General features: G+C 41.0%; 1 protein-coding gene across 10 annotated transcripts in view; it reads right to left on the bottom strand.

The window, feature by feature from the left end:
- Zfh2 (Zn finger homeodomain 2) overlaps positions 1-27347 on the bottom strand; it is a 399771-nt gene that overhangs the window by 29810 nt on the left and 342614 nt on the right. For 2 of the 10 annotated variants that reach the window (XM_072017180.1, XM_072017181.1), the window contains exon 10: positions 9243-9313. The exons of the other annotated variants lie outside the window; for them this stretch is intronic. In XM_072017180.1, the coding sequence (XP_071873281.1) occupies positions 9243-9313 (71 nt within the window). The remainder of the gene's footprint in view (positions 1-9242; positions 9314-27347) is intronic. 10 annotated transcript variants of the gene reach the window in all.

Raw genomic sequence — 27347 nt, 5'->3', positions numbered from 1 at the left:
AGAATTTTATATTTTAAGAAAGAATGTAAGTCCATTGTGTAGCTTCTCTAAAAAGTGCCAAGACAGAATTTCTTATTCGACGAGGATAATTGAAGCAGATTTGCTTTACGCATATGTTCAAGTACGAAAGAGGAGCTCATGACACATACAACTCAATTTAGGAAACTGATCGTGTAACATACATCCTGTATCACACGCGAAACCCTAAAAACTGTACGAATTATAGTGATAACGCTTCCCTGCGTGATTATCGATATTGCTCGTCGTGATAAAGAACCCGGATTTTTACTTCCGCTCTTCGATTACTCTTTAGAAGTGGCATGTAAACTAGAATCAGGTTAGTAGTAATTGTAGGACAATTCTTTATTATATATTTACTTATTATTCCACTTTACATATTTCAATCTATCGTTAACAGAGTAAACAAGATTTTAACGAAACACATTTTTAATAAATAGTTTTCTTCCAGTCTGACTAAATATAAAGATATCAACTGTTAGAGACGATTATAAATTTCCCAAACAACGTAACGTTAACGCTTCTCGCGTTCCTGTGTTATCAATAATAATAAGAATTACAATAATCTATGTTAACGAAAACGTACAATCTGTCATAGCATTTTGTAACTTTGATAGCAGTTTTTATAAAACCGAATGAAATTGGATGAACTTTGAAGTGTTCTATATCTGTCTATGAACGTTCCTAAGTAGTCCAGCAAAATATAGAGATAGAAAATTTGTAGCTTTCGCGTTTTAGCGAATGTAGATCCTAATACAGACTGTTGCCTTTCTTTATATTAGCGGAGAGATAGGTACAGGGGTTGCAGAGGGTTCGGAGAAAGGGAAGAGACTGGCTAAAGGGAGAGATCGTAGCATAGAATAAGTTTCGCCGGGATACATTAGCAGAGTTATGCTCCCGGAGGCACTGCTGGCTACGCCGTATATCTTGGTTATTTTTTACTATCACCCCTGGCGGTACATAGACACACGCGGAAAGGGTGATTTCTTCACCCTTCGACCGGCCCCTTTGTACTTTGTACAAAAAGAGGGCCAGTCAACCATCGACTATCCTAAAACTTTCGTAAACGTTTCCGTAGAAGTGTACCTTCCTAAGTTTTCTTCAAAGTTTTTACAACGGTGTATCGTTGATTTTCAGATAGCATGCTATATCGGACCGGGAATTTCTATCGCTAACAGTTACAACGCGATGAAACTAAAAATAGTCGTGGCGTTTGTTTCGACGTAAATGTGTCGAAAGATCGGCATAGACTTGAAGAGATTTTCTGACAGAGATTATTTAATATTTTTTAAAAGAAATATAGATATACAGAGAGTATCAAATTGCCTATGTTAAAAAACACGTTAAAAAGTAATACGAACTCTTTTAAATTGTCATTTGAATATTAGCCGATGATACACATTCTCTTTTCACTGAAAGAATCTTTCATCGGTAGCAACGATCGAACAAAAGTTCCATATGTCGGTTTCGAATTGTATTTTCCACGGGGCCACATTTTCCCGCGTGGCTGATAGAAATTTATCCTAGGGGCGAGGGTTATTTTTATATTTATAGCACCACGAAGGGCGGGGGCAAGAGTGGTACTAATGTCTATATCCCCACTCTTCTTTCTTTTGTTGTTAATAACCATCAACGATAGGCACGCAGACCAAGAAGAGTCGAATTGTGGGGTGGGTGAGGATATTTCACAGGGTAGAAAAAAAACTGTGCTTCGAAAAAAAAAACTGTGCTGTCTATGGACCGCACGGGATGACGATATGATTTACGCAAACTGCCACATCTTTACGCGATCTGTTCATCGTGTAACGACGCGTTTATCCGTTTTTCGATAAAATTTCCAGCCGATTTGATTAATTAACACCTTCGTATTAATCTTTAAAATTTATAAAACGCTCGTGTAAATTTCACTTTATGTGTATAAAGATAAAAAACAAAATACTGTGTCTAATTAACCGTTGTTGCCGAGTAAAAAATTCAACTAAATATTTTCAGACTTAACCAAATATCGTTTATTTTCGTAGAAACGAAATTTTATTATTTTATTCAATGTCATGCACGAGTAAACTTAAATAAGTTGGGGTTGTGCCGTAGCAGAATAATGGTAGGTCGATGATAGGTTGCGTGCCCTTAAGAAAGGGTCGAAAAATGATAATGGAAAAGATTCTACATTATTGTTTTTTGCAACTAAATAACGTTCAATTTACAAAATTTCATGCTTCGATGTTAATTATTTATTCCCTTCGCAGGTAAAACTTTACCGGGGGTTCGTTCTCTTTCTCTAGAAATTTAATATTAAAGTTTCTGCTTTGTCATACGACGTAACTCGAATAAATTATTAAATTGTTACACGTTGACGATCAAATTGGAAAACTTTATGTTCAATTTTATCTTGGACTTTCAATTTTGTGCTATTGCGGTTTAACCGTGGAAACTTTCATTCTTAATATTTACAGATATCGTCGTTATTGATCAATTCTACTATTTCTATTTATGTACTATTTATATTACTTACTATTTATGAATTATTCGCTATATTTTTTCCCTATCGATAACGATCTAGTCGTATCTTCACATAAAACTGAAAGAAATTTTACCAACATTGCAATAAATTTAAATACACGTTTAGTTGTTGTTTCACATTAAACGATAATGATTTCCAAGAGATACGAATAGAGATCGAATAATAAAAGTACAGTGAAATTGTTGCTATACTATTTTTATCAGCACCTTCGCGTAAAAAGCTTTGCAAGCACCCAATTACAACATGTATTTTGTATGTAAAGCCACACTACCCTTATTAATACTTCGTTTCAAGCGGTCGCTCGTTTAGTATACGGGGGTGGTAAATTAGTTCTCCTATTTTTTCCCCCCTTATACGCGGATATCCGTTATTATCGGAAGTATGGGGGATGCGTGCTCACCCCAGTGATTCTCGCAAATGTATTCCGATTACATACATAGTTTCTTTGTATGGTTGTGCGTTGCGGGCCGCAATTGCCGCTGGTTCTTACGGATAGCAGGCGTCGAAACAAAAAATAGCTTTATGTCACGAACGGTCATTACCGAAGTTTTTTCAAAGGGGGTGGACGCGTGGCAGGGTCAGGGATGACCCGTAACCTTGGACAACGCGAGGAGACGGTCATTCGCCTTGACGATCGTGAGTCCTGCAGGTGCTGACCAATCCATCGTGTCATAAAATAATCATGTGTATGTCTCTTTGTACTTCTTTACTTTCCTTTTTATCATATACCGTATTTCATTCGGGACTGTGAAACTTCGTCGCTTCACGATTGTCATTTCACCGCGAGTTTTTCTGTCTACACGAGTTTAACGCGTTTGCTACGGACGTCGTGTATGCGTGCGACGCTTTAAGAGTAATTTATACTTTGATCTAATTTTATGCTGCGAAATAAACGAATATACGTACATGCGAATTTTATAATTTATAACTTTCAATTTAGTATGACACGACGGACCATTTTCAACCTGAAAGAAGCTAATTTATACGATATCGTTCCATCGGACGCGATTAACCTGGAATCAATCGGTGATGGAGGTAGAATACAAAACGACTATTTATACCGAGCAATTACTGTCATTCCTATTTAAAACATTTTAATTCGGACGTCGACCCTCGGTATCTCTGTCGTGACATTTCGATACGCGACAGAGTATCGTCGCGAGCAGACACGATGGTGTACTAGTCACGAGATCTACCCTCTCGAATATATATTCCCTGAATGTACAATCGAAAGAAATTATATTATTCGTAATTGAGATGGAAAAATTACGTTTTATCTAATTTTGGTAAAATTTCTTGCAACGTTACGCCAAGTCGTTGGAGCGAAAATATAGTACAGTAACAGAATTAAGATCGTTAATGACGATATCTTCAAACATCAGGAATACAAGTTTTCGCGTTTAAATTGTCATATAAAAGATTGAAACTGTAAGGTAAAAGTCTTCCACTGCGATCGTCAACATGCATCCGTTTAATCGTTTATTCGCATCGAACTGTGAAATTTTACGAGTTGTATCGTTCAACGACGCGGCAAATTCGCCATTGAATTTGTAGAGAAAGAGAAGGGACCACCCCCTTGCCCCTTGGAAACGATCGCTAAACGACGAAAAGTAAGGAAGATGGAAGCGTTTCGAACGGTACATACATCGTTTTCACGGTCCGTGTCGTCTGTCTACGAACGTGACACGCTGTTTAGTCGATACGACAGCGCGATCGCTGGTGCAACCAGCAGCTGGCACACGTGATTTTCCAGAAAAGAGTAATTTCCACCGTCTAACAGCCTTTATTTCACCCTCTGCCACCTTCGTAGCCTTCTTTTTATTTTGCCCTTTCTCCTCGTTCTTCATCGGGCTCGCCTCATTTCTCGTCGATCGAACGTCGACGTTCGACGATCGCCCTGCCTTCAACTTCAAAGCGAGGACGTCTCATTATCGGACTTTCCGCTTTCTTGACACTGCATCCTCGCCACCTTCCGCTTACCCTCTCTTCGTCGACCATCACCCCCTTTATTCCTTACGGACGGAGCGAGGCTATCCGGGGAATTTATTTTTGCAATTCCAGCACGATCGGATGTCGTGACCAGGCGATAATTGGATACCCTTCCGCTTTTAAAATCCTTTTGTGAAACGTTTATTAGAACGCCACGGTATGTGATCGAAGGGTGGAGGTTTCCAGGCGCGGAATCGACGATCATTCTCGTGTGATCCTGCGAACGGTGTCTTCGTGACACCGATGATATTGGGATGTCTGCTTTTTTTCCTCGTTTGATCGATAATTTGTTTATACGTTGCTTTCGATTAAAGGACGAGAGGTATTCATAGTGTATGATTGACGAGCGACGCTGTCCATGCAAATGGTTCTCTTGTATTTAAATTACACTAGAAATTCCTCTATCTACGCGAACGATAATTATTATAATTATACGTGGATTTTTTTTTTTATATTTTACTTGTATCCAGCTATTACTGTACGCGTAAAATATAGAACGATCCGGTTACGCTAACGTGTAAGATCTTTTAGAATTTAGATGGCTAAACGCGTCGAGATAATCCAGCTCTAACATATTCGCTAGTTTCCTTTATTCGAATCATTTAGCATTCGTCCATCGCACAAAAGAATGAAACGTTAGCGTTAAACAAATCTTTTACAAATCCCAAAATTTGTCCACACACACGTATCATGGAAATTTACGTTTTGATTTTTGCACGGTTAATCCCTTGTTTTCGTACCGAAACGATGTAAAAGCATCGTTGTTTTCATAGAAGACTCTCGAATCTATCCGTATTAAAAGAGCGTGTAGGCGTCAGGATAGTACCTTCGAGAGAAATCGATTTGGTTCATAAGTGGGGTTATAAATCATTGAGTAGTCGAGCTGTGCAGCATTGTTGCTGCATACGTACCGAGGGGTTCGCCTTTAGATATCGATCAGACAGTTTATCTTCTCGCTACAATAAAATAATCGTTCGTATCATTTGCTCGCTTTCACCGTTTTCGCGTCACCACGGAAATATTTCTTCCGTGGTATAATATTTTTAAGAACTTTCTGTCAAACCTACAATCAACGCTCGTTACGAAATGATGTACGCTTCGTCGTATTTCCTTTGTACACAAACGATTACGAAATCTGTTATTTCACTTTCAATACCTAATCGTGGTAAAGAATATCCGAGTTTTTTAATTAAAGATTTGTAACCGTTCGTTGCTGTATTATCTTTCCGTTGTGAGTTAAGCGAGCGTTTAAACAGAATATTTTTAATTAAAATTTTTCTTAGAAAGATAACGAAAGGTATTTAATTAATTTTTAAATCTGGAGTAATCGTTAATTCCATTAAAAATAATTCGCGAAATTAGACGTACAAATTACTCTCGAGATTTCTGATAATTCTATCGTTTCCTAGTATATTGCCGATTTACAAAATATAAAAATTCTTGTATAGAAAATTTTGTCATCTTCCTAAGAAGCTATCCGTAGTTTAATCGGATGACAGTGAGTTTAATTGCGATTCAACCTTCGATGCATGTCGCAAACATTTTCCATGAGAATCTATTTAAAAAGACGGCGCGAAACGAGAGAATAATCGAAACATGTAAAACACCAGGCAAAGAAATTCAATCAAAGCGTAATTTTACGGCTAGATGGCCAATCATCGTACCAATGCAAGGACTGCTAGAAGTTCAGCTTTTCTTTGTCGACATTTTTCTTTGTATCGAGGCATTTTTTGTCGATCGTAAGCAAAGGTTTCAGAAAAGGCTAAACACAGTGAATACCAGTCTGACTTTAATAAGCATTCACACTATTCCTGGGACTGAATGCCTCCATTGTTTGGTACAATGCGGAAGATTACGAATCTACATGACAACAGGCAGACTTTGACGGTTTTTGGGTCGTGTTAAGGGTCGAGGTGACGTCTGGTAGACCTCACATCGAGTTTATTCTTACATACTTAATCGTCTCCTTTATTTTCCTTCTTTCATTGCCACGTCACTGTTTTAACGCCATACAGGGTATATTAAAAAAGGGAATTTTATCTATCCAGGATGCTTTATGAAATACGAAATAAGATTAAAAATATTCAGGAGGCTGACTTTTAGTCGTAGACGATTTATATCGTCTTGTGTACAAAGAATATGAATATTTATCGTTTCGATTAGGATTGTTAATAACATTAGAAAAACCGTATGCCGGCCGTTATACCAATTTAACGTAATATTATAACGTTTTAGTAATATAAGGCGCTAATAATATCACAGCGATAGTTGGTACTAATCGCGTTAATATAATTTATTGTTTGAAATTCGTTCTTCTCTTTCTCAAGAATGGTACGTCGTTCGCAAAGTATCTAATCGTAGTTAACGCGATTTCGCACGCGACAGGTTAATCAGTGCAACCCCAACAAACAGAGTACGCGGCCAAAGCCACAAAGAGAGGCGTTCTGCGTCGAGTATTTCCTTTCTAAACGAGACGAGCACGCCCTTGGCACGGGGCGAGGAAGATCCGCGATACGCTCATTTGCATGGAGGGTGAGACACGCTGGAGTAGAATTGAAAAAAGGGGAGGGCAAAAAAGCTTCTGGTCGCGCGACCCAACACAAAACAAGGTTACCCACCGTGCAGGTTTCGAGTTTCGTTCGCCAAAGTAGGGGAAAAAAAAAGAAACAACAGCAACAAGACACAAGGCAGAACGAGGGAAACATTGGATGTTTGACGGGGAGCTAATTTGAGGTTAGACTAATTTCGCACGCAAAGAAAAAGGTCGTCCATGGCGAAGGCAACAGGGTGTACGGCGACGAAAAAAAAGTCGAACGCGGTTGGGGATTGGGGAAAACAAGGGGTGGTCGTTTGGACGTGCGAGGATAACGGTGGAAATTATTAGGATCGTAAATTAATTCGGTGCCTGTTTAATCTAAAATTGTAATTTTAGATATGGGTTACGAGATACGTTGGATTTATCTTTAAAGAGGAAAGGAAATCGTAAGACATGTAGAAAATTAAAAATTCGTTCAAAAGTCTATTTTGGACGTATAGATATTAGATTTTTAAGTACATTAAAAGATGTATTTAAATTTTTAATAGAAATAGCTAGATCCAAAGACACCGAATTAATACATAGACCTAACAATTTTACGACGATTTAAAAAGTTTCACGCGTATATTAGGAGTAAGAAATATTAAAAAATGTTTAGAATTTTGTACAATGCTAGATATCAAATAATATTTTTCGTAGTCTAGTAGATGATATTTGAAACGCACTGAAAAACAGCTTCGAGAAGCCTTTTCCTTCGTTGTCAGTGGTCAACAAGTTTCTTTGTTCCCAAGTTGTTACGTTCCTGCATAAAACGCGCGACAGTTTACGAGAAAAAGTTAAAGCGAACTATCGAAGTATGTTTGGTGAAACGATAATCGATAGGGCCACGACGCGTAACAGTGGCAGCAACCTGTTCTACGACTTTCTCTTTCACGGACTATTAAATAAATAATTGCACTGCCACGTTGTAATTGCTCGCCGAGGTTTTCTATACGCGTTATGAATTTGTCGCTACTCGATATAAATCTCGTGTTATGTTGCAGTTTACACGTTATGGACAATATTTCATCTTTTCGAGCGTGCGTTCAATGACGTAGTTTTAACGATTATTGGTCTACTTAAGACGGGATTTGAAAAAGTGAAATTTACATGGAAAAAATGATCAGAAGTAGAATAAATTATACTTTGAAAACATTCGCCTATATTGTTGGAACGAACGTTGTTTCAAAAATTGTTTTCAATTTCGTAGTAAGAAACGTAGAGTTAACTGCTACATAATCATAAGAATGTAAAATTTCGGATCTGTGTGAGCCGCGAACTTCGAGTCTCGAAACTTTGAATTTCAAATTATTGCTCGAACTATTTATTACGCGAAGTCTTTAATATAGAAACGAAATAAGTAAAATATCCATCTCGAGCTAACGAAAAATCAACATATTTGATTATCAAAATTTGTAGGTCGAACGTTCCAGATTAAATTGTACGTTAATCAAATTTTCCTTAAGAAGAATTTAGTATTTTGTAAATCTTGCTACACTTATAGCTTTCGTTTCAAAAACTCGTTATCCGAATATCATCTATACATACTTCGGGTATCTGGGATCGTTCGAGCACCTATATATTTATCACTATAGTAATATCGAAATAAGATACCTAACTCACACAGCATAATATTTTTTTAAATTTCAAACTGGTTATATTATCAGGCTAAACGAACCAGCAGATACCTTATCCGACTCATTAAAATTAATGTACCTTTTCTTTTCAATAATTTCCATTTACTGAGAATCCAAGGTAAAAAGGTTACTCCTCGTCTGACACAGGCAAACACATCAATACTGTTATGAAAACGATAGTATCTACATACAAGTCAAACACGTGCGAATGCGTGCCATGTAATTTGCGCACCGTTATCTACGCTATCACGTGTACCGTCATCATCGCCGTTTTCAATTAAACGATCCATAATGCGTTAACAACGCAACTATACGCTTCTACGATAAAACGCCGATTATCCGGATTTTACCGATTTTTTACGTTTTAAATTGTATATTCTCCTATTTATCCAGATAATCAGCGTCCTACCATTATAACATAGAACGCTGTTCTCGCCCGTCTGTCTCTATCCGCACGCTTAAGTTTGAGTAATATGTATGTATATTTATCGTTGTTACTGACCTGTTGATGGCCAGGACGCGACTGAGGCTGGGAGAGAACCTGGCCTGCATGGTCTACTTGCACCGCTGAAACTATCACAAGCATTTGGTGTTTTATTCGGTCGTGATGTATTCTTCTTAATTCTTTCTTTTTTTTTTTTTTTCTTTTTAATTTTTCATACACGAAATAATTTTGAATAAAAGGAGAAGAGGGTCAGGGCTAAATCTATGTAATACCTCTAACGAACATCGATTCGATTGATTTATTCCGTTCTATTGGAACAAAATTATTGAAAATTTCAACGTTATTAAAGACGATTAAAAAAAATTCTTTTCCAACGAAAGTCTTTTCGTTAAAAATGAAATTGCTAACTTCAGAAATGGATTGGAGATAAAGATCAGTCGTTATTAATTTTGGAAGCCGATTGAAAGAAACCACAGAGCAGGCCAGACTCTCTTTCGCCTCGAAACCGGCGCCTCCGTCGCGTCGCCGTACTGCAGTAGAATTCTTTATACAGCCGTTTCACTCTGTCTGCCGTGAACAGTCTCTGTTCGCTTTTTCGGCGGGTTCGAGCATTCCCGCGAACGATAAACATCGAGGACGTTGATCGTTCAAGTAGTAGAGATCAATAATATTGTTGTTGGTGGGTCACGTTATGGTCGATTGTTGTTTCGTTACTGGCACGCGGAGGCCGGTTTAGTGCGGCCGTGGACACTTTCGTGCAGCGTGATTTATATTTCGTAGGAAAGCGGTACGAGAGTATCGTACGCGTCGATGGCAACACCACGTAGGTGCAGCTTGATAAGCGTGAAAGTTTATGCCACGCTTCGGGACTCGATTGTTTTGCGTGTCACTTTCTATTATATAATCAATTTTTTCTTTCATTTTCTTTAATTGACTTGTCATTGTCTAGTTTTTAGCCAGCCTACTGATACGTTCATCGAGCCAAGTTACGCGTCTGATCGAAATCCTACGACGAAGCAAACGCGATTGAAAATGAAATTTAAAAGGGAAATTTGATGATAATTCGTAAACGAAGCGCGCATGTGTAAGGATAAGCGTAAATGTGGATTCTGCGAGAAAATATCTTTTATATTACACGTTCGCGAATTAGATACTTAACTATCGACGTTATTATTCCTACAATTTGCAGCAAAAACTATAACCCAACACGTATTATTAAAATATAAACAAGACAAGGTAATACAGAACTTTTAAACGAACCTCGTATTCAACTTGTTCGACTATAATTTTCTACATCGTCGTATAATAATGATGGCAGTGGTTTCAGAAAGAGCAGAGATAATTCACAATTACATTTGAACAACCCGAAGATGCCGAAGCATCGTTATTGCGCCTAACTGCGGCACAATTATAACGCGAAAAACTATATGATTAATTAAAAAACCCAAAGGGATTATACACATCAGCGAGTCCTTTTTTTTTTTATATGCTACATTTACGAGCATATGCGTAAAGAGTTTCATAACGTAACGATGGTATCGGGGTGTTATAGTTTTTACTACGAAACTTCGTAAATCTTTGCCTTTGTACGAGCGAAATAATTCACTCGGGTCGAGTACAACGCTGTAGTTAAGTATCGGCACAAGGTAACGCAACCCATAATTAACATGGTGCGCGGATTGCGCGCATATAAAATAGCAGTTCGTCGAAGCATGTTAATAAACCGCGCTACGCATCGAATCGTCTGGAGTCGAGGCTCAACTCTCAAAATGTGATTTCATTGCTACTCGGAGAAATCCTGCGTTCCTGTTGAAACGTTGAATCGTTGAATCGTTAAGAGGCAAAGCATAAAGATCGATGCTCGGTGATACGAGAATAAATGAAATAATACGACGCGACACGGTTGTAAATGAAATGGACGTCGTTATGTTTATAGCAGATCGTACAATGTACTTATTTATCCAGTTGTAACTGCGCGTATGGATCTTTAGTTGTCGTTGTTGCGTGAAAACTATAATTTCGTATCACTGACCCAATTCTTCGAATCTTTTCTCCTTCGTGTTATTAATTCGGAATTACTGCTTGACCGACCAGGTATTTTATGCAACACGATTTACAGATAACAATTATTAAGCCTGACGTGTATATCTCTTTCGAACGTTCGTGGATATTTTGAACGAGACAATATCTAGTACTATGCGATATCGTTGCGAGTATTTCACAGCGTGCAAGGCGAAAAAGTCTACGCGTATCGTTGCAGGAAATCGAGAAGACGATCGATCCTCGACGATATTCTGACTTATCGATTGAATACAAGAGGATGCAGAGACGTTTCGGGCAACACACGTATTCTATGATTATGGTAAATAAACGATAATTATACCAAGTAAGACGACCAGCGTCCGCGAAACGATATCTTCCAGGGCATCTCGATATAATAAACGCCTTAATAATTTACCGCTTTACTCATCGATACACGAACAAGTGCCATAGAATGCTCAATAACATCGGTACTAAAGCTATGAAAAAAGAAGGCAGAGCACGATAGGAGGATGGAGAAAAAGCGCGTGGAATTAGGATGGCGTGGTAGAGTGGATCGAGGCGGTGATCGCGGTCGCCGATGGGGAGCGGCGCGGTTCGAAAACGGGGCCCGGAGAGCCGTTTCATCAGCTCGTCGTTTCCGTAAATCATGCGAGGCATCCTTTCACTTTTATTCCGCGGCGTGCAGAAGGAGAGAGAGAAGAAAAAGGCTCGAAAGAAAGCGTGGCCAAAAGAACGAGGACAACGGGCCAGCGGGGCAGCTCGGGGCAAGAAAAAAGGCTATCGGGGTCCTAGGGGGAGATCACGAACCAGCAGGGTGATCCCGCGATGGAATTTAGTTAAACAGTCGTCGTTGGAGACGACGAGGACGAGGACGTTGCTCGGTCCACCCGGGTGCTTAATAAAAATCGAAGTCGTTCGTTCGTTTCTCCCCCTCGAAGCCCTCTCTCACACGTTCTACGTCGACGAAAGAGAGGAAAGGACGATTGAAGAGAGCGTCCAAAGGAGAAAACAAGAGGGAACAACCACGATGGTACCCTCGACTCACGGATGTGTGTTCCCCTTACACGGATTTTACGGGGAAGCGTGTGTTTCCTCTGGCTACACGTGTGTCCTTCTCGTGTTGTTCCGCGATGGTACACGTGTGTATATAGGTATATCTATTTCTATGTGTGCACGTCCGTCTCTTCGTCCGTCTGTACACGTTAGAAGAGCGCGAGGAGCGCGCGCGAGCGCCCCTTTGGCCACGAGTACGGTAGCGATACGTTTCTCCGACAAATAAATAAAACGAAACCGTAAGCGAGGGAATAAAATGTGATTTACAACGGTGGAAAGACAATGGCCGAGGCTCTGCACGATAATGTATGCGGATGGCGCGGACTGGTACCCGGGGATACTGACTTCTGATTGGTCGTGCCCCGACGCCACCGCTACAACGGAAAGCGATAAATAACTACGAGCAGATAAAACCTTTCTTTCTGCCTTGGGCTTAGCCTGGCCACTCTCTCGCATCGGGCTTAGCACTCGAGGCTTCTCTTTTCTCTTTCTCTCTCTCTCCTCTCTCTCTCTTTCTTTTTCCGTTCCTCTATCGTCTCCTCCCTTCTTGTCTCACCTCTCCTTCGCCCTCCTTTCTCGCTTTTCTCCTTCGTCTCCCTTTCCTTTTCTTCTTTTCTCGCCGTTGTCTCCCGTTCCGCCGCTTCCATCGACCGATTTCGAATCGTAAAGGCCGGTTCGCACGAATCACGACACCCGCGATACGCCATCCCTTCTCTTCTCTTGCATTTCCACCCTCGCATGCATCGACTGTACCGTGGATTTTTCTACGGTTTTTCTCATTTCTTCTTCGTCGATCGTTCACGCTGGATGGAACGTAGATTCGCCGAAGGACTCATTTTTGTTGGTGTGGTTCGAGGAACGGGCTTTCCTTCCGTCCGGTTTTCGTGGAACAAAGATATCACGGCGACAGGAGTGGCTCCGGTGATTTGAACGGAAGATCGAGAAAGTCTTGTCGCTCGGTTCGGCGCCGCCCGGATTCGCTTTCGTCCTTTTCTGACATTGTAACTGGTCGTAGATTGCAGCGTGGTTGTAGAACGAGGTGGATTTCACGGAGGAGGCGGTTTATCGCACTGATTTGTGGTTTGGATTATTATCTCGAAATTTTGATTTGCAGTTTGCATTATTGTTTTACGGATATTTTACGATCGTTATTTTACGCGCTATTTTAAAAGAAGTAACTTTTAACCCATTTAACAAATAGATAGGCAATCTATCGAGGTTTAATAGTTCAGAGAAAAGATACGCGTTTATTCGAAATTGAAATATTATCGTAGAAGTAGTAACGATAATTGACGCGAATTGTCGATACTCTGTCGTTATAATTCTTACTTACGTACTCGATAATTCGCTATCAAAAGCGATTAAATTCGGTCTAGATAAATATCATGCGACAACGTCCTTTCCCTGACAATCTTTTAATATCAGTTGGTTTAAATAAAAATATGCTATTACGTGCACAATAACCAACGCGTAACCAGTCACATTTACATTCATATTCGGTCAATCGCTATAGAAACCTTCTTCCAACGTTCGATACGTTTTGCATGCGATTTCTCGTCACGTTTATTCGTAGCGAACCCAAACACGACCATACTGTCGCAATCGAGGATGTAAATTTTTCCAGCAGTTTTCCTCGCTTCACCCTCTGGCCATACTGTGACAATAGAAGGGAGAGACGGAACCAAGACGATCGATCGTTCACCGGCTCGAGATGGCAACTAAACTTAAAGGGGGACGACAAAAGGAGACGCTCGAACTGCCTTTACAGAAATATGATATTTTTCCCCATGGAGCAGCTTGTTAAAAAGTATCGAAAAGCGAGGGTTCGACACCCTCGAAAGCGAGGAAAAGGTCCTTTTTAATTTTTCAGGGTTGCCGTGTTTCTATCCAGCGGTGTTACACCTCTAACGGCCATTATAATTTGCATAAAAAAAAAAAAAAGAAAAAAGACGAAAGAACCAAGAGGAAAGAAAAAAGATATTCATTGACCATCGAATTCATTGAAATCAATAGAACAGCCTGTTCAAAGTCCCACTCTCGTGCGAATGGAATTTCCACGGGAACACGATCGAATTTCCATTTCAATCCCGCAAATGACTTTTTTACCCCCGTCGATTCGCGAGTATTCGCGCTCAGCTTGGGCCGATAGCCAATTTCATAGAATCCCGTTTGGCAACGTGTCGCGCACGAGTGCCAACATTTTTCTTTTCATCGATCTCGGCCGCCAGTCAGAGAGGATTTAATTAAAAATCGCGAGTTACCGAAGCCATCCGATGAAAAACGTGGAAACGTCGCGGAGGGGTGAAGGTCGGAGAAGGGATAACCCAGGTCGATTTCAAATATTTTGCGCGAACGAGCGAGGAAGGGACTCCGCGACCGAAGAGGTATAGAGATGCAGTTATTTAAAACAGCAATCACGGAAATGAAAGAGCGGATTGAATAGAGAGCCACCAGAAGCTCGGTGAATATTCGAACGGCTTTCCCAGCTGGAAAAATTCTCTAAAGGCTTTCCTTCCGGGCCGGCGAACAGCAATGCAGATCAAAAATCAAACGTAACCGTGGAGTTGCTCGTTTTTTTTTCACCCCGAGTTTTTTTTCTCGTCCCACGTTTTTCGTTTCGGGCAGAGAAACTCGCGCACATGTGCATTTTTAAGCACCCTCGCTTTTAATCTTCGGTGTTTTATTTGCTACCGTAACACGCGTGCAGCGTGTGTCGGAAAAATCGATGGGAAAGATTCGTGTTACGCGTTCGAAGATGATCGTAAAAATGTTTGAAACGAATGAAAGATCTTGTTGAAAATTACGTCGCGTGGATCACAGGTTGCGAACGTACTGTCGGCACAGTATCATCACGCCTAACTTCGAAGGAAACATCAATTTCGTTTTCGAAAATGACAGTAGTCGGTATTAGAAGTGGAAAGATTTGTGATTGCATCAGTGGATCAACAACCTTTTAACCGGTATACCAAATTTTCTAATTCGTCCTATTCAAATACCTTTACTTGTGAATTTTTATAAATCGTTAATTCCGACGATCTATGCATAAAATCGCTAAAGATGGACATTGTCTATTTTTCTTTGTATTTTTATTCGTCGTATAAACGAATACTTTCGTATATAACTCTCTAGCGTTTAATTTACTTATATTCGATCAGGCGGCGGAATTGTTTGCCTTTTTCCTTGGATCTCGTTACGTTGCGTACCATTACCGCTGTACCTTTTACCGGAACCATTGTGCGCAACTAATGCGCCGGAAAATGCAATACGCGGAAGGGATTTTTATTTGTTCGTTAGCGTGCCGTGCGCGTTACTTGATTGTTCGGCCTGCTTTGTTCGTAAGGGAGCAGGCTGATTATTCTCTTAGAGCTTTTATGTAGTTCGAAGGTTGCACGTTGTACGGAGATTTTCTTTTACGAATGTCAATCTCGTTTCTGGATAATCGTAAATAGGTTTCGTTTGGATGTTTGTCTGGGTCTCTTTTTGATTCCAAGCACAATGGCAAATCTCGACTAATTTATTCCTTTCTCACGTACCGATCCCGTTATATAATAGATATATCGATCATATCGAACGTTGTCTCTTCAGACGATCCGAAGGAAATTCCTCAGCGATCGATTTACTTTAAAAAAGTTCCGTTCATCGTTGCACCGATAGCAAAGGTATCCTTGACAAAGTCACTAAATTTACGTTAGTTTCCTTCACGATACGCTTACAATGTCGACTACGCGAGTCGCGTTTGTGTAATCGAGGGATCATCTCTCGGGCGTTCAACTTTTCAGGCAGTTCGACGCGAAATGATATTAAGTTTATTGTGGAAGCATGATCGATGGTCGGTCGAACGATTACGTCGATTACGAAGAAGATCCCTGTATTTACTCACACGAGACGGACACCCCTGATCAAGGTTCGAGAACGACCTTTGCCACCTTTCCCTCCCTTGAATCTGCCCTCGGTGACTTCTGCCGCCTTTTACCGGACCCTCTTGAAAACTGGCTGTCGCCTTTTGTGTTTGCCTCGCACCAGTGAGAAGGCAACCCTCCCCCGGTATTCGCTATTGACCCTGATGATTGATCATTTTGATTTGATAATAGGCTATGATAGCATCGACGAAGAGTAGGCGGAGACCAGCGATAAAATGCTTGCGATATTCTGGACGCTCTTTGGTAAATTAACGTGGAAAATATCGCGACTTCTGCTTTCAACGTATTACCAATCGTTGGTATAGATTTGTTTGCACTAAACTTTCACGCTATGGATATTAATGCAACGATTCCTTATTTTACATTATCATTGTAATGGAATAATTATCTATTTGATCGCATCTGCCGGTTTTAAGAACTTGACAGTTTCTTCGGAGCAATTTTATTTCTGTAATATTTATTGTATGATAATGGAGCTAACAATGCTCGTCAAAATATTCGAGTATTCTGTATTAATCGCAATGATAAAATCAGCATCATCGTCAAGTCGAATATTCTCGCAATATTACATTCGAAAATAATCGAGTCGTGGCTCTTGGTTCTTGAAAGCTAATCACAGTTCCTAATTGTTGAAAGGGATTCTACAAGCAACGTCGATATCGGTCATGCTCTTCTCCAAACGATCTTTCCAACAATGCCTAAAATATAAATTTTCGTATAAAATCAGCAGAAGCACCACAAATTTTTAAAGCTCGTTGAAACCCTCTTCGCTCGTCGCTAACAAATCGCGTAAGAAATGCGTGGGCTAAGATTTTACCAACAGTTCTTCCTTTTTCTAGGGGCTTCGGGTATCAGGGCTTTAATATTCCTCGACAAACGTTCCATCCCTGAAGACCAGCGAGACGGAAGGGGGAGTTTCCGCTCTGGTCGCCTCGCGGTTCGCTTCGAATTTTAATAACTCGGGGAATGCTCAGAATCCAATAATGTCCCCCGATCGACTCTGTTCGTACGAGTACGCGCTTTTCTTCGCGTACGAGTCGCCAGATTCGCTGGCTTATGCCGCTCAGCCGCTTCGGTGCCCATTATATCCGCTTCTCTTTCTAGCTTCTCTCGCGAATTCTCCCTTGGACCTTCTTCGACCCTCGATCTCTTACCTACGACCACTCCCTCGCCTCGAACTGCTGGAAATCTCATATTCTGGAATGACGACGCGACTTCGACCCCTCGATTCCCCACCCCTTCCTGTCTTTCCGTGGATATTCTTCTTTCTGGCACCGAAATGTTCGCCATACCGCCGTTCCAGCCTCGATTATGAATAAATTTCGACCGTGTTTCTCGAGATACGGACGGTTTCATAGTTGATGGCAGATGAATTGTTTGGTAGCTATCTTGGAGGCCGGGGAACGTTTGCCTCTCTCGCTTGCTTTCGGCGTAATACGAGCTCCATGGTATTTTATATAGTATTTGAGCTTAGTCCATGAATATGGTAAATTATACGAATTATATGGCGAACTAAAGTATAAATTATAACGTGACTTATGTTATAAATAATATTTTAATTGCGTAAATAAATCACTGTTTTACGAGGTAGAAAGTTTTGAAGAAATTAGATTTGTGCATCGGGAATGTAGAAAGATTTGTGCTTCTTTCGATGTATTATCGTCTCATCGAGAATCGACGATTTGCGGTTTCCCTCAATTAAAACGTGTTTTACAATTTGTTCAGTTGATTTTTGATCGATGGTTGGTGTTTCGTGGAATTCTAAAGTAAATTCTAAGTCCTTTATTCGTAGTTTGTATATTTGTTGCGTAACTATTCCATCTGAGGCGAACAATAAGATTCCACGAGGAAATAAAATTTGCATTCCTCTCGAAAAATTCGAAACGTTTGTTTCTTTGCTACGCGCTCGACAGAATCATTAAACCGTGAAAGCTAAATTACCAACGATACCACCGTTTTTCTCTGTGCGATCGGTATGCGATAGATCTCTCGAAGAAACTCCTTTCCCTATAGTGATATTTCGCCTGCATATTTGTCACGGCCGATGCTCATGGTACCGAGCCAAGCATTCCGGGATTAAACTCGAAACGACTAAAATTCGAATAAAACCGGCACTGTGTCCGCGCCAATTGCGAAAATTTTCTCGTAAAATTCTCCTTTACTTTAAAAGACAATAAATAGCTAAAAGCTATCGAAAAAACTATTTCGCGTTTAGTCATCGCCGAGTAACGTTAAAATCCGCAAGCCGATAAAACTGGACTTATCGCGTTTCTCTTACTACCTTCGCACCTAAGATCGGCTCTTTCATTTGTAACAAAAAACCACCTAAATGAACCTGATGAACTAAACTATATGTTAATTACATCCTTAAACGAACTCCTAAACTGCACGATCGAAGATAAAAATTGTGCGTACTGCATAAAGCAACATAAGAAATGTGCATATACTTGAGACAGTTTTTTAGAATTGCTTTTCCTATCAGGTAATTTTGTTACGAATTCCAAATTTCTTCTCCAGATATCGACAGTAATTTCCCTTACTTTAATTCGTTTCCTACGAAAGAATTGCCGAAGGTAGCAGAATCCTTCTGAGCTCATTTTCTCTTTAAATTCTTAGATCTGCTTGGAACGCGTACTGATTCCAAACTTTTGACCGATTTTTTCTCAACCTACGACTATTTCGTTAACAAACCTCCTTGTGGTAAATCTTGTCGACTATATTCAGCCCAATTTCAACTACTCCTCCTTATTCTACCCTCATCTTCGTCGCTCTAACCCTTTTTCCATCTCTTTATCCGTGTTTCTCAGTCGTAGCCGGAGCTTTCGCGAAGAGGATCAGCTCTGCGACGAAGGTGAAAGACCATCGGGGATTTCGAGGGTAGTTGTACCCCGAACGATAGATTTCCAGAGCTCTCTGATCAGGCAGAAGGGAAGGGGGAAGGGGGTTTACGTGGAACGCGAAGTCGCTCGCGATAGAGTCACTCTCGTCGACGTCCCGGAACGAGAATGGCGAATCGAGGATCGTGGAAGAAAAAGAGAGGTTCGATGGGGGTTGGAGGGGTTCTCGGAATAAGGTAAGGATAATCGAAGCAATCGAACGCCGCTGCCGGGCTATAGACGAGGGCGTTGGGCCGCGAAATGAATTCCACCCTTGCAGCTCGAACGGGGCTGGAAGAAAGCGAGCGCCCTCCCGCTATCGCACACGTATGCACGGACACATCGTCGCCGTGAAACGACGCTCCAGGCTGCTCGGAGAATGATAACGTCGCGCTAGAACGAAGATTTGTGAATACATTAGAGAAAATGCACGGTAGTCGGAGGAGAAGGAGGGTGGACTGTGAGGGATAGCGGGTTCCTCGGGGGAAACGCCTTGGAATCGTCTTCTGCTCGTGTATTTATCTTCTTAGGTTCGCTTACGACTCGTGGCGAGTCAACGAACTTGGAACTTGGCCCTCCCTGGTATTCCAGGAGAGATTGTCGCACCCCGAGACAACAGACGAGGGTTGTGAGCGTTCTTTGATTGCTACGAACTTTCGGCGATGTGTAGCAGTGTTATTTGTATGGCGGTGGACTTGACATTTGGCGAGGGAACGGACGGAGAGAATGGAAAGTTTCGTAATAGTAGAGAGTTTCGTGGTTTTGAGTTTCGAACGTTTTCGAATAAATTGGCTGAAATGGGTTGTTCGTTACGTCGGTATGCTAAGTTACATGATTAAATTAGAATTGCAACTTTCCTACGTTTCCGCAACTATGTAGCTTTAACGAGCAACTCGAACTCATAGTCTACTGTGATTCCATAAAAGGATAGCAAATACTACGTCTAATTACCGATTCGTTATTAATTTTCATTTTTTTGATCGAATACCGAATTCGATTACCAGATTCAAATAGGAAACTCGAACGATACATAGAAACGCTAAATATCAAATTTAAGTGGCCATTTCAATAAACGTTGTTTAAAATATCGCCATTAAGAATCAAGCAATTTATCTAAATACTTATGAACGATGATCTACGTATCATATACACTGGCGTGTGGAACAAGTAGATCGCGAATCAATTTGCGCTCGTTTAAAAAGCTTGTTAGCGCCTGGTAGAGATCGTTTGTTCTCGGTCCCAGTTCTATCATCCTCGAGGACGCCTAATTCTCAGCTGGACAAAGCGATCGACCGGATCTAAATTGCCCCCGTTACTCTCGTTTCACGAGGCTAGACTCGAAACGTTCAAAGGGCAACGTGTTTCGCGACAGTGACAAAAAGAGTCGTCGGTATTACGAAGGTGGAGACATCGTTTGGTGGGTCTGGGTCGAACGTGTTTCCCTTCTCTGTTATTTCTTGAGGGCCACCTCCGCCACTTTCTTGCTCGCGCACTCTCCTGGCGAGAGACTGATGGCGGTTTATATTACGCGGATTCATATTACCACCAATTAAACTCCTATACTACCTCGAGCCTGTGGTGTTCATACGTTATACTGGGGGATACGGGACGTTGGTACCTGGTGCACGATTCTTCTACACGTTCGCGTTTAACGTTTTCTAACGGGTGTTTCTACTCGATCTCTATTCTAGGTTCTGTGTTTAAGATTAGACTGCGGATTTTACGAGGAACTCGAAAGTATAAAATTGTACACGATACGAATAGCTTCTAACAAAACGATTGTTGTCAGCATACGCTTAAGAATAGGAATTGGCGTAAAAATCAGCAGTCGAGTTATGACAGATAGATATACGATTTTAGAGATTTGTAGATGTTTCATGGAATCCGGTTTAAGAACGATCTGCTGTACGCTGGTGATCAATATTTTATCTTCTCTTGCGTTTATCTCTCGAGCAGCTTATTCTGCTTCGTCTTTATCCATGAATTTTAATTCTGTGGATTTTTTGAACACCGTTCGCATACATATTTCATGATCGTGACACTCGAGGAATGCAGATTGTTCGATTCAGTTGGTCATTAGTCGAAGAATCGACGGTGTTGCTTAGTCCTCGTGTATCGGTTTCAGTTCATTATCGCAATTAGAAGAATGTTTGCTCCTTCGGAAATTACCTGGCGACCTTTGCGTGCAACGATTCCGCTTGCGAAAAGTCCCCTGGGCGAGGTGACTCGCAATTATTGGCAAAAGTCATGCAGTCAGAACGAACGAAGAAGAGTCAAGGAGGGTCAATGATTTCGATATCTTCGTTAATTCTCTCCTTATCGCCGTTCTTACGGAAACGAAAGTTTCCTCTTTCGATAAAGAGTCAACGTAAAAAGTCGCGTGAAACGTAAGCGATCGAAAGCAGTTTTTCATATTTTTCAGTATCCACAAAGATTTCGTGACAGCATCGTTTAGGAAATTACCTAAAGGATATCTCACGTTGGATATAATTTTTTTTATCGATCTAAGTTTAGATTTCAGCGTAGAAATTAGACAATTTGATACAAATTTTAGCTACGAAATATTGATTTGAATATTATTTGGAATAATATTGCTACTTCGATCATCGACTTTCCAATTTTTTAACGCAAATTCACTTTGTAATGTCTTGTTTCGAATATCGTTGCACGTCGTTCAGAGTCACCCGGTGTGTATGGATGCGAGGATACCACCGCGCGAGAGGAGACATTAATATTAAGCGTCCCCACTCGAGCAGCACAAAGATCGCCGATAAGATTTTTATAGTACGACCGGGTGGCGGCAGACTCGCGCATTGCCAAATCGCGCTAAGCTTCTTCGTCTTAAATTTTACATCGACCAATATTACGTGTCACCTTCTTGCATCCTCCTGTCTGTTCAGAAATTAACTTTTTAAGTCGAACTGATCAACTTCTTCGAGCTTAATCTTTTAATTAAAAATAAAAAACGAAAAAAGAATCGCATACCAATCACGCGTTTTAGTGATAAAAATGTTTTAAAATTAAGATCAAGAAATATTCCGAAGGTTCGGTCGATCGGTTTAACTTTCGAATGTTATAAACATTTCGAAGAATTTATATAAATATCCAATAGTCTAGCGATTTCCTAGTTACAAAGATTCTACGAAGCAATATACAACAGCAAAATTAAACGCTTCTGTCCGAGTTAAATTATCCTACTCCTGCGTCCTTCGTCGCTAAGAACTTCCTCGACCTCCAGCCTCTCAGAGAACGTATTCGTTTCATCGGTTAAGTTTCCAGTGAGGAAGTTGCCAGCCGAAAGATTTATTTTAAGAATCTCTGGCCCGTGACGTGGAAGGACTCACTGACCGTCGGAATGTCTTCGGCACAGAATTATCCTGCCGGATTGAAATGAGTTCTAAGAATCGGGGTACGAGAATTGGCTCGCTCCGGTACCGTTCTAGAGAGTCTAGCAAATTAATAGCTCCTCTATTGTTCAACCTGCTAATTTTAGATGAAATGTTTTTATATATATATATATTTCTCGTTATTATTTTTCGTTTCGTTCATTGGAATTATCTCATCGGAAGACGTTGATTTTCGAGTATTAATTCACTCGATGCTAACTGGAATAAGTAAATGCGCTTTCGAAGTAATTTGAATCGCAAAATTCTTGTGTAATTTTCGCTCTAGAATTTCTATTGCCGCGTAAAAGAAGGAGTAATACGTTTGCTTCGATAGTGCAAGAAATTTCACGAAGATTGCATAATGAAGGATTCTACATTTTTTTTTCTTTTTGCAATGACTATTTTAACGTGTTTGGACTTTCACAGTGATAGATTTGCATATTTTCTCTAGTTATGGCGTGTAACCAACGAAACAGGAGAAAAGTCGTAAACGTAGCTTTGTAAATCGTTCGAGGTTTGAATCGCTAACTACATCAACTATCGTCTAACAAATTTAGAAAAGAGAAAACAGAAAATTCTGTAAGTAACGTCATCTTCCAACATCCCAATGCCCAACGTAATGATAATAAAAAATTCGCCTGGAACCTTTACGAAATTTGTCATTTACACAAAATGCAACGACACGCTACCTGCCGACGTCTTTCTCAAATCTACACTTTTTTTTTCGTCCCTAAATAACAAACTAACAAAAGAAAAAAGAAAAAAAAAGAGAAAGAAACGATAAAAGTAAAAAACTGTCTCTGAAATTCACGTGGACGATCCTGGCCGAATCCTGGCGATTCGATCTTGGCCGGAGAATCATAGTGCGGCCAGTCTGACGAGGAGGAAGCTATCGGCTCAAGACACGAGAATTCAGCGCTGGACTAGCCCGAAGCTTGTTCGGGATTGAAAGTTCACTGGCATTGGAATTATCGTGAGGGCAACGATACGTGCGAATCACGTCGCGAGTCACGGCCCCTTTCGTGACCGGCGCTCGTGAATGCCGATGGGCGTATTCGTGTATACGTCCGAAAGGGAGAATCGATCTGAAAAGATCGAGCGGACTGTCCGTACGGAGGCATCGGTAGCGGCCTTCTCTTATTGATTAACAGAACGTTACGCCTTCGCTCCAACGTTTCCAACGTCGATCACCTTTGAATCGGGTGATGATCGTGCGACGTCTCATCGTGATCGAGTTGACGGGAGGATCTTGTCTCGTAATTGGAACTTTGATGGGATAGATAGGTATTAGGTTGATGCATGTGAAACCATTTTTCCACGTAAGAGTTCGATCGAGACAGTTTCTTTGGAACCTCGTATCAAACCATAGATTCTCTCCTTGAAATCGTATTTGCAGTGCATATGGAAAGTATCCTTTTGGCAGGTCTTATATCTCGTTGTCAATTTCTTTCTTTTTTTTTTTTTGCAGTTAATTGAAGATACGATTAAATGGTACGAAATTTAATATACGATAGAACTGTACTAATTGAAAGGAAATTGTAATTAGTGCACGGTTAACTGGACTTTTGTCCATTGAGTACATTCGTCTGAACGCGATCTCCTGTTATGCGAACGAAAAATAATAAGCGGCGGAGAAAATGGATAAACTTGTATTACGTAAATTCCGCGGTTATATAAACTGTTCCCCTCAAGTTTGGACAAATGAAGTTTTACTTCAAAATTTCACGCGTTCTCCGTTCGAATGCAACGTCGCGCGTAGCCGAAGGTGGGTCCGTAACATTGTTATCATCGCTGGACGTGTAAAAGTCAGCCCGTTTCGTGGCGCACTTTGAAATTTCGAATCACGTCGCAGAGACGCGGCCGTTGTGTCCGCGATCCTTCGCGATCGGTTGTAAACGCCGCGACGTAATTTGTGGAAATTCGCTTTATGGCCGTACGCGATCGGTGTTCGATCCAAGAAACCTCGACAACGAACGAGCTTTTCACCGTGAATGTTACTTGAAGTTGGCAGAATAGTCGAGAATCGAACATCGATCCTGTACTTACGTAACGAAGTCAAGAAATCAACAAAAATTGATCAGTTCGACTTCGCAGATGCCTGTACGTATTTCTCTATAAGCGAGCATTATCCTCGAATGTTTCTCTTTTCCACGAACGTTCGCCCTCTGTAAAAGCCTCGGCAACCACCACTACGGTGTCTAACTTTTCATTCGTCCGCTAAGTTTCTTTCTTTATTGGGCGACTGTGCCGCAACGAAAGCGTTTAGCTTTCGAGGAAGAACTTGGCGAAGATAAATAAGGAGAAGTCACGGCGAAAAGGAGAGCTGACCGTACGACAGAGAAAAGGGGAGAGGGTGGAATTTGTTCGCGAGGGAAGCTGAATAAAAGTGGAAGAGCGAGAAAGAGGAGAAGCGCGAAGCAAGCAAGTGGCCCTTTTGTAGTCGTTGGGTGATAATTTTTAATCAGTGCGCCCGTTGGTCCACCGTGAACGAACTCGTTCCTTTGTGCTCCTTTCGCGGGCAACTGGCCAAGCAAAGGTATTGACCCAGACCAAAGGCTTCCAGGCGGAAGGACAAAAGTTTCGGGATAATTGGAAGTGGCCGGACGCTGCGGACCCGAAAATGCATAATCGTGCCGCGCTGATTTTCAATGGGACCCGGCGTTATCTTTGAAATCGTGGTTTTAAGGGCTCCTTAGAGGTTCACGAGGCTGGTTGTTAATTTAGAAAGCGATCATCCGTTCCAAGTTGCATTAGACGGGATTATTCGCTACATTTTTCGTCGCTCTGCTGACAACGGCATATCGGAATAAAATATCGGGATGAAGCGATCGAAATAAGATACTTTTAATCGACCAAATATATTTTTATTCTAAGATCGCTATAAGCTACTTTGCTTACAAGCGAAAAAGGAACACTTCCGCAGAAAGAACGCTCTTTTCTATTTCATCTTCCCTCAACGTTCGTTAAGAATATTGTCCGAAATTTTATATTATAGAAACAATAATCGCCGTCTGCAAGAACAAAAGTCCAGCGAAAATGAAACTACAAAATCGAATCGACCGATTTACACAAGTACGCCTTGCGTAAAACATCATCGATCTCCTCTGAAATCTGCATTCTCAAAATTCTTAAACCTTCTCGCTGTCTGTGCAAATTTCTTACCTAACCTAATCCAGCGTTGCTTACACTCGGAGTTTTCAAGACGATCCGACCATGTTCAAACGTGCAGTAAACTCATTTCGGTTGGCGAGGCGTTCTGACGATTTGCCGGTCGCGCCTCGCGCACCCAAAAGAACGAAACGAAATTGCGTGGCTACCATAACCCCGAGGTCCTCTGCCGCGTTAGCCGGTGAGCTCGTGGCACAGCTTCCTCCAGGGTCCACGAAGGTATGCGGCCACGAAGAGGACTAGACTGCGGGGCACGCGGAGCGCCACCGGAGGCTATTAGGTGTGCGGCATTCCGAGGTTCCTGGCTTTGCAAGGGCAAACCGCGGCGATCTACACGTCCACGCAGGCGAAATCGTTCCTACCGGCTAGAGAGTCCTTGCTTAACACACTTCCTAGCAATCTGATTTCGAATTGCTAGATCGCCGATCCTTACGCGTTTATGGGAAACTTAAATGGATGCGGATGTATTCGGTTGGCAACTAAGTGATTGCGGATTTTGTCAATACCACCTAATGACATAATCCGCAATCATTTAGTTGCCAACCCAATACAAGATGCATGTAAACGTGTACAATTTTCAAAGCGAAAGATAAAATACGAAGTCGGTGATGATGATAGATAAAGAAGTAAAACGAGAAAGTCATTTCATCGTAACTATTATTTTGAGACGAAACCTTACAAGAAGAAAAGAATAGAATTTCTATCAACGTTAATTTACGTCACGAATTCTTTACAAATTATCGTACGAAACGTGAGTCGTCTGAAATAGGGTACTTTATACAAAATTCTATGAAAACGATAATTTGAAAATTCAAATCGTACTTAGTTTATATATTTCCAAATGTTAAGTGAACCTGTTACTCGGCTCGTCGATTATTTAACAAATCAATCGTACGAAGATACCGTCGGTTCGCTAATGGATCCACGCTGTGCGAAAAAATAAAAAAGTTTGGAAGTTTTATATATAGAAAATGCAGGAATAGAATTGGTTTGGTATCCGTCGTTGATGGAGCAGCTATTGGTGGCGTGGGTGAGCGGTCAGGCGGATGTATACGTGTTTGCGTATAAAGGGAATACACCGGTGGTGTGGGTGCCGCATTCCAAGGCCCATTCAGACGGCCATGCCCAACGATGTCAGACATGCCCACAAACAGACAGGCAGACGCCCGGGCGAACCTTTTCTCAATCAGGCCGATGCGTTCTAAGTTAATTGTCCCGCACTTTTGGTATGCCGTCGTAATTCTTTCAGTCCCGTCTCGTTAAAACGTGACCCACCACGCAAGAAAAATATCCGTCCTTTGTGCATCGATTTCCCGTTCATTTTCGTTCGTCTGTTTCATCGTCGAACCTGTCCGTACGATGACGTGTTAAACAGACGAGTTTTAATCGTTACCGAAGGATAATAAAGCGGACCGAGTTCATAAATTATAATATTTAAAACCGCGTTATAAATTATAAATAAGTTTCAGTTCGACAGTTGTGTATAAGAGTAAAAATAAAGTTGAACTCATAGAGACGGTTAATTGTAAAAATATCTGTGTAATTTAAGATCGTCTGGAATCGATCGTTTCTTTAAACATTGTTACTGCGGTGTATAGAACTGCATCACGCGTTATTTATATCTAATTGTTTCATCAAGAATCAAGATCTTTTTGCGATAACAGTTTGTGTCAAAATTTACCCACGTTCAATCGAATCGAACAATACGATGAAAAT

This window comes from Bombus fervidus, chromosome 14, assembly GCF_041682495.2.
Source record: "Bombus fervidus isolate BK054 chromosome 14, iyBomFerv1, whole genome shotgun sequence".
Lineage (NCBI taxonomy): Eukaryota > Metazoa > Arthropoda > Insecta > Hymenoptera > Apidae > Bombus > Bombus fervidus.
The sequence above is the reverse complement of the archived record's forward strand: the minus strand, read 5'-3'. Positions and strand labels throughout refer to the sequence as shown.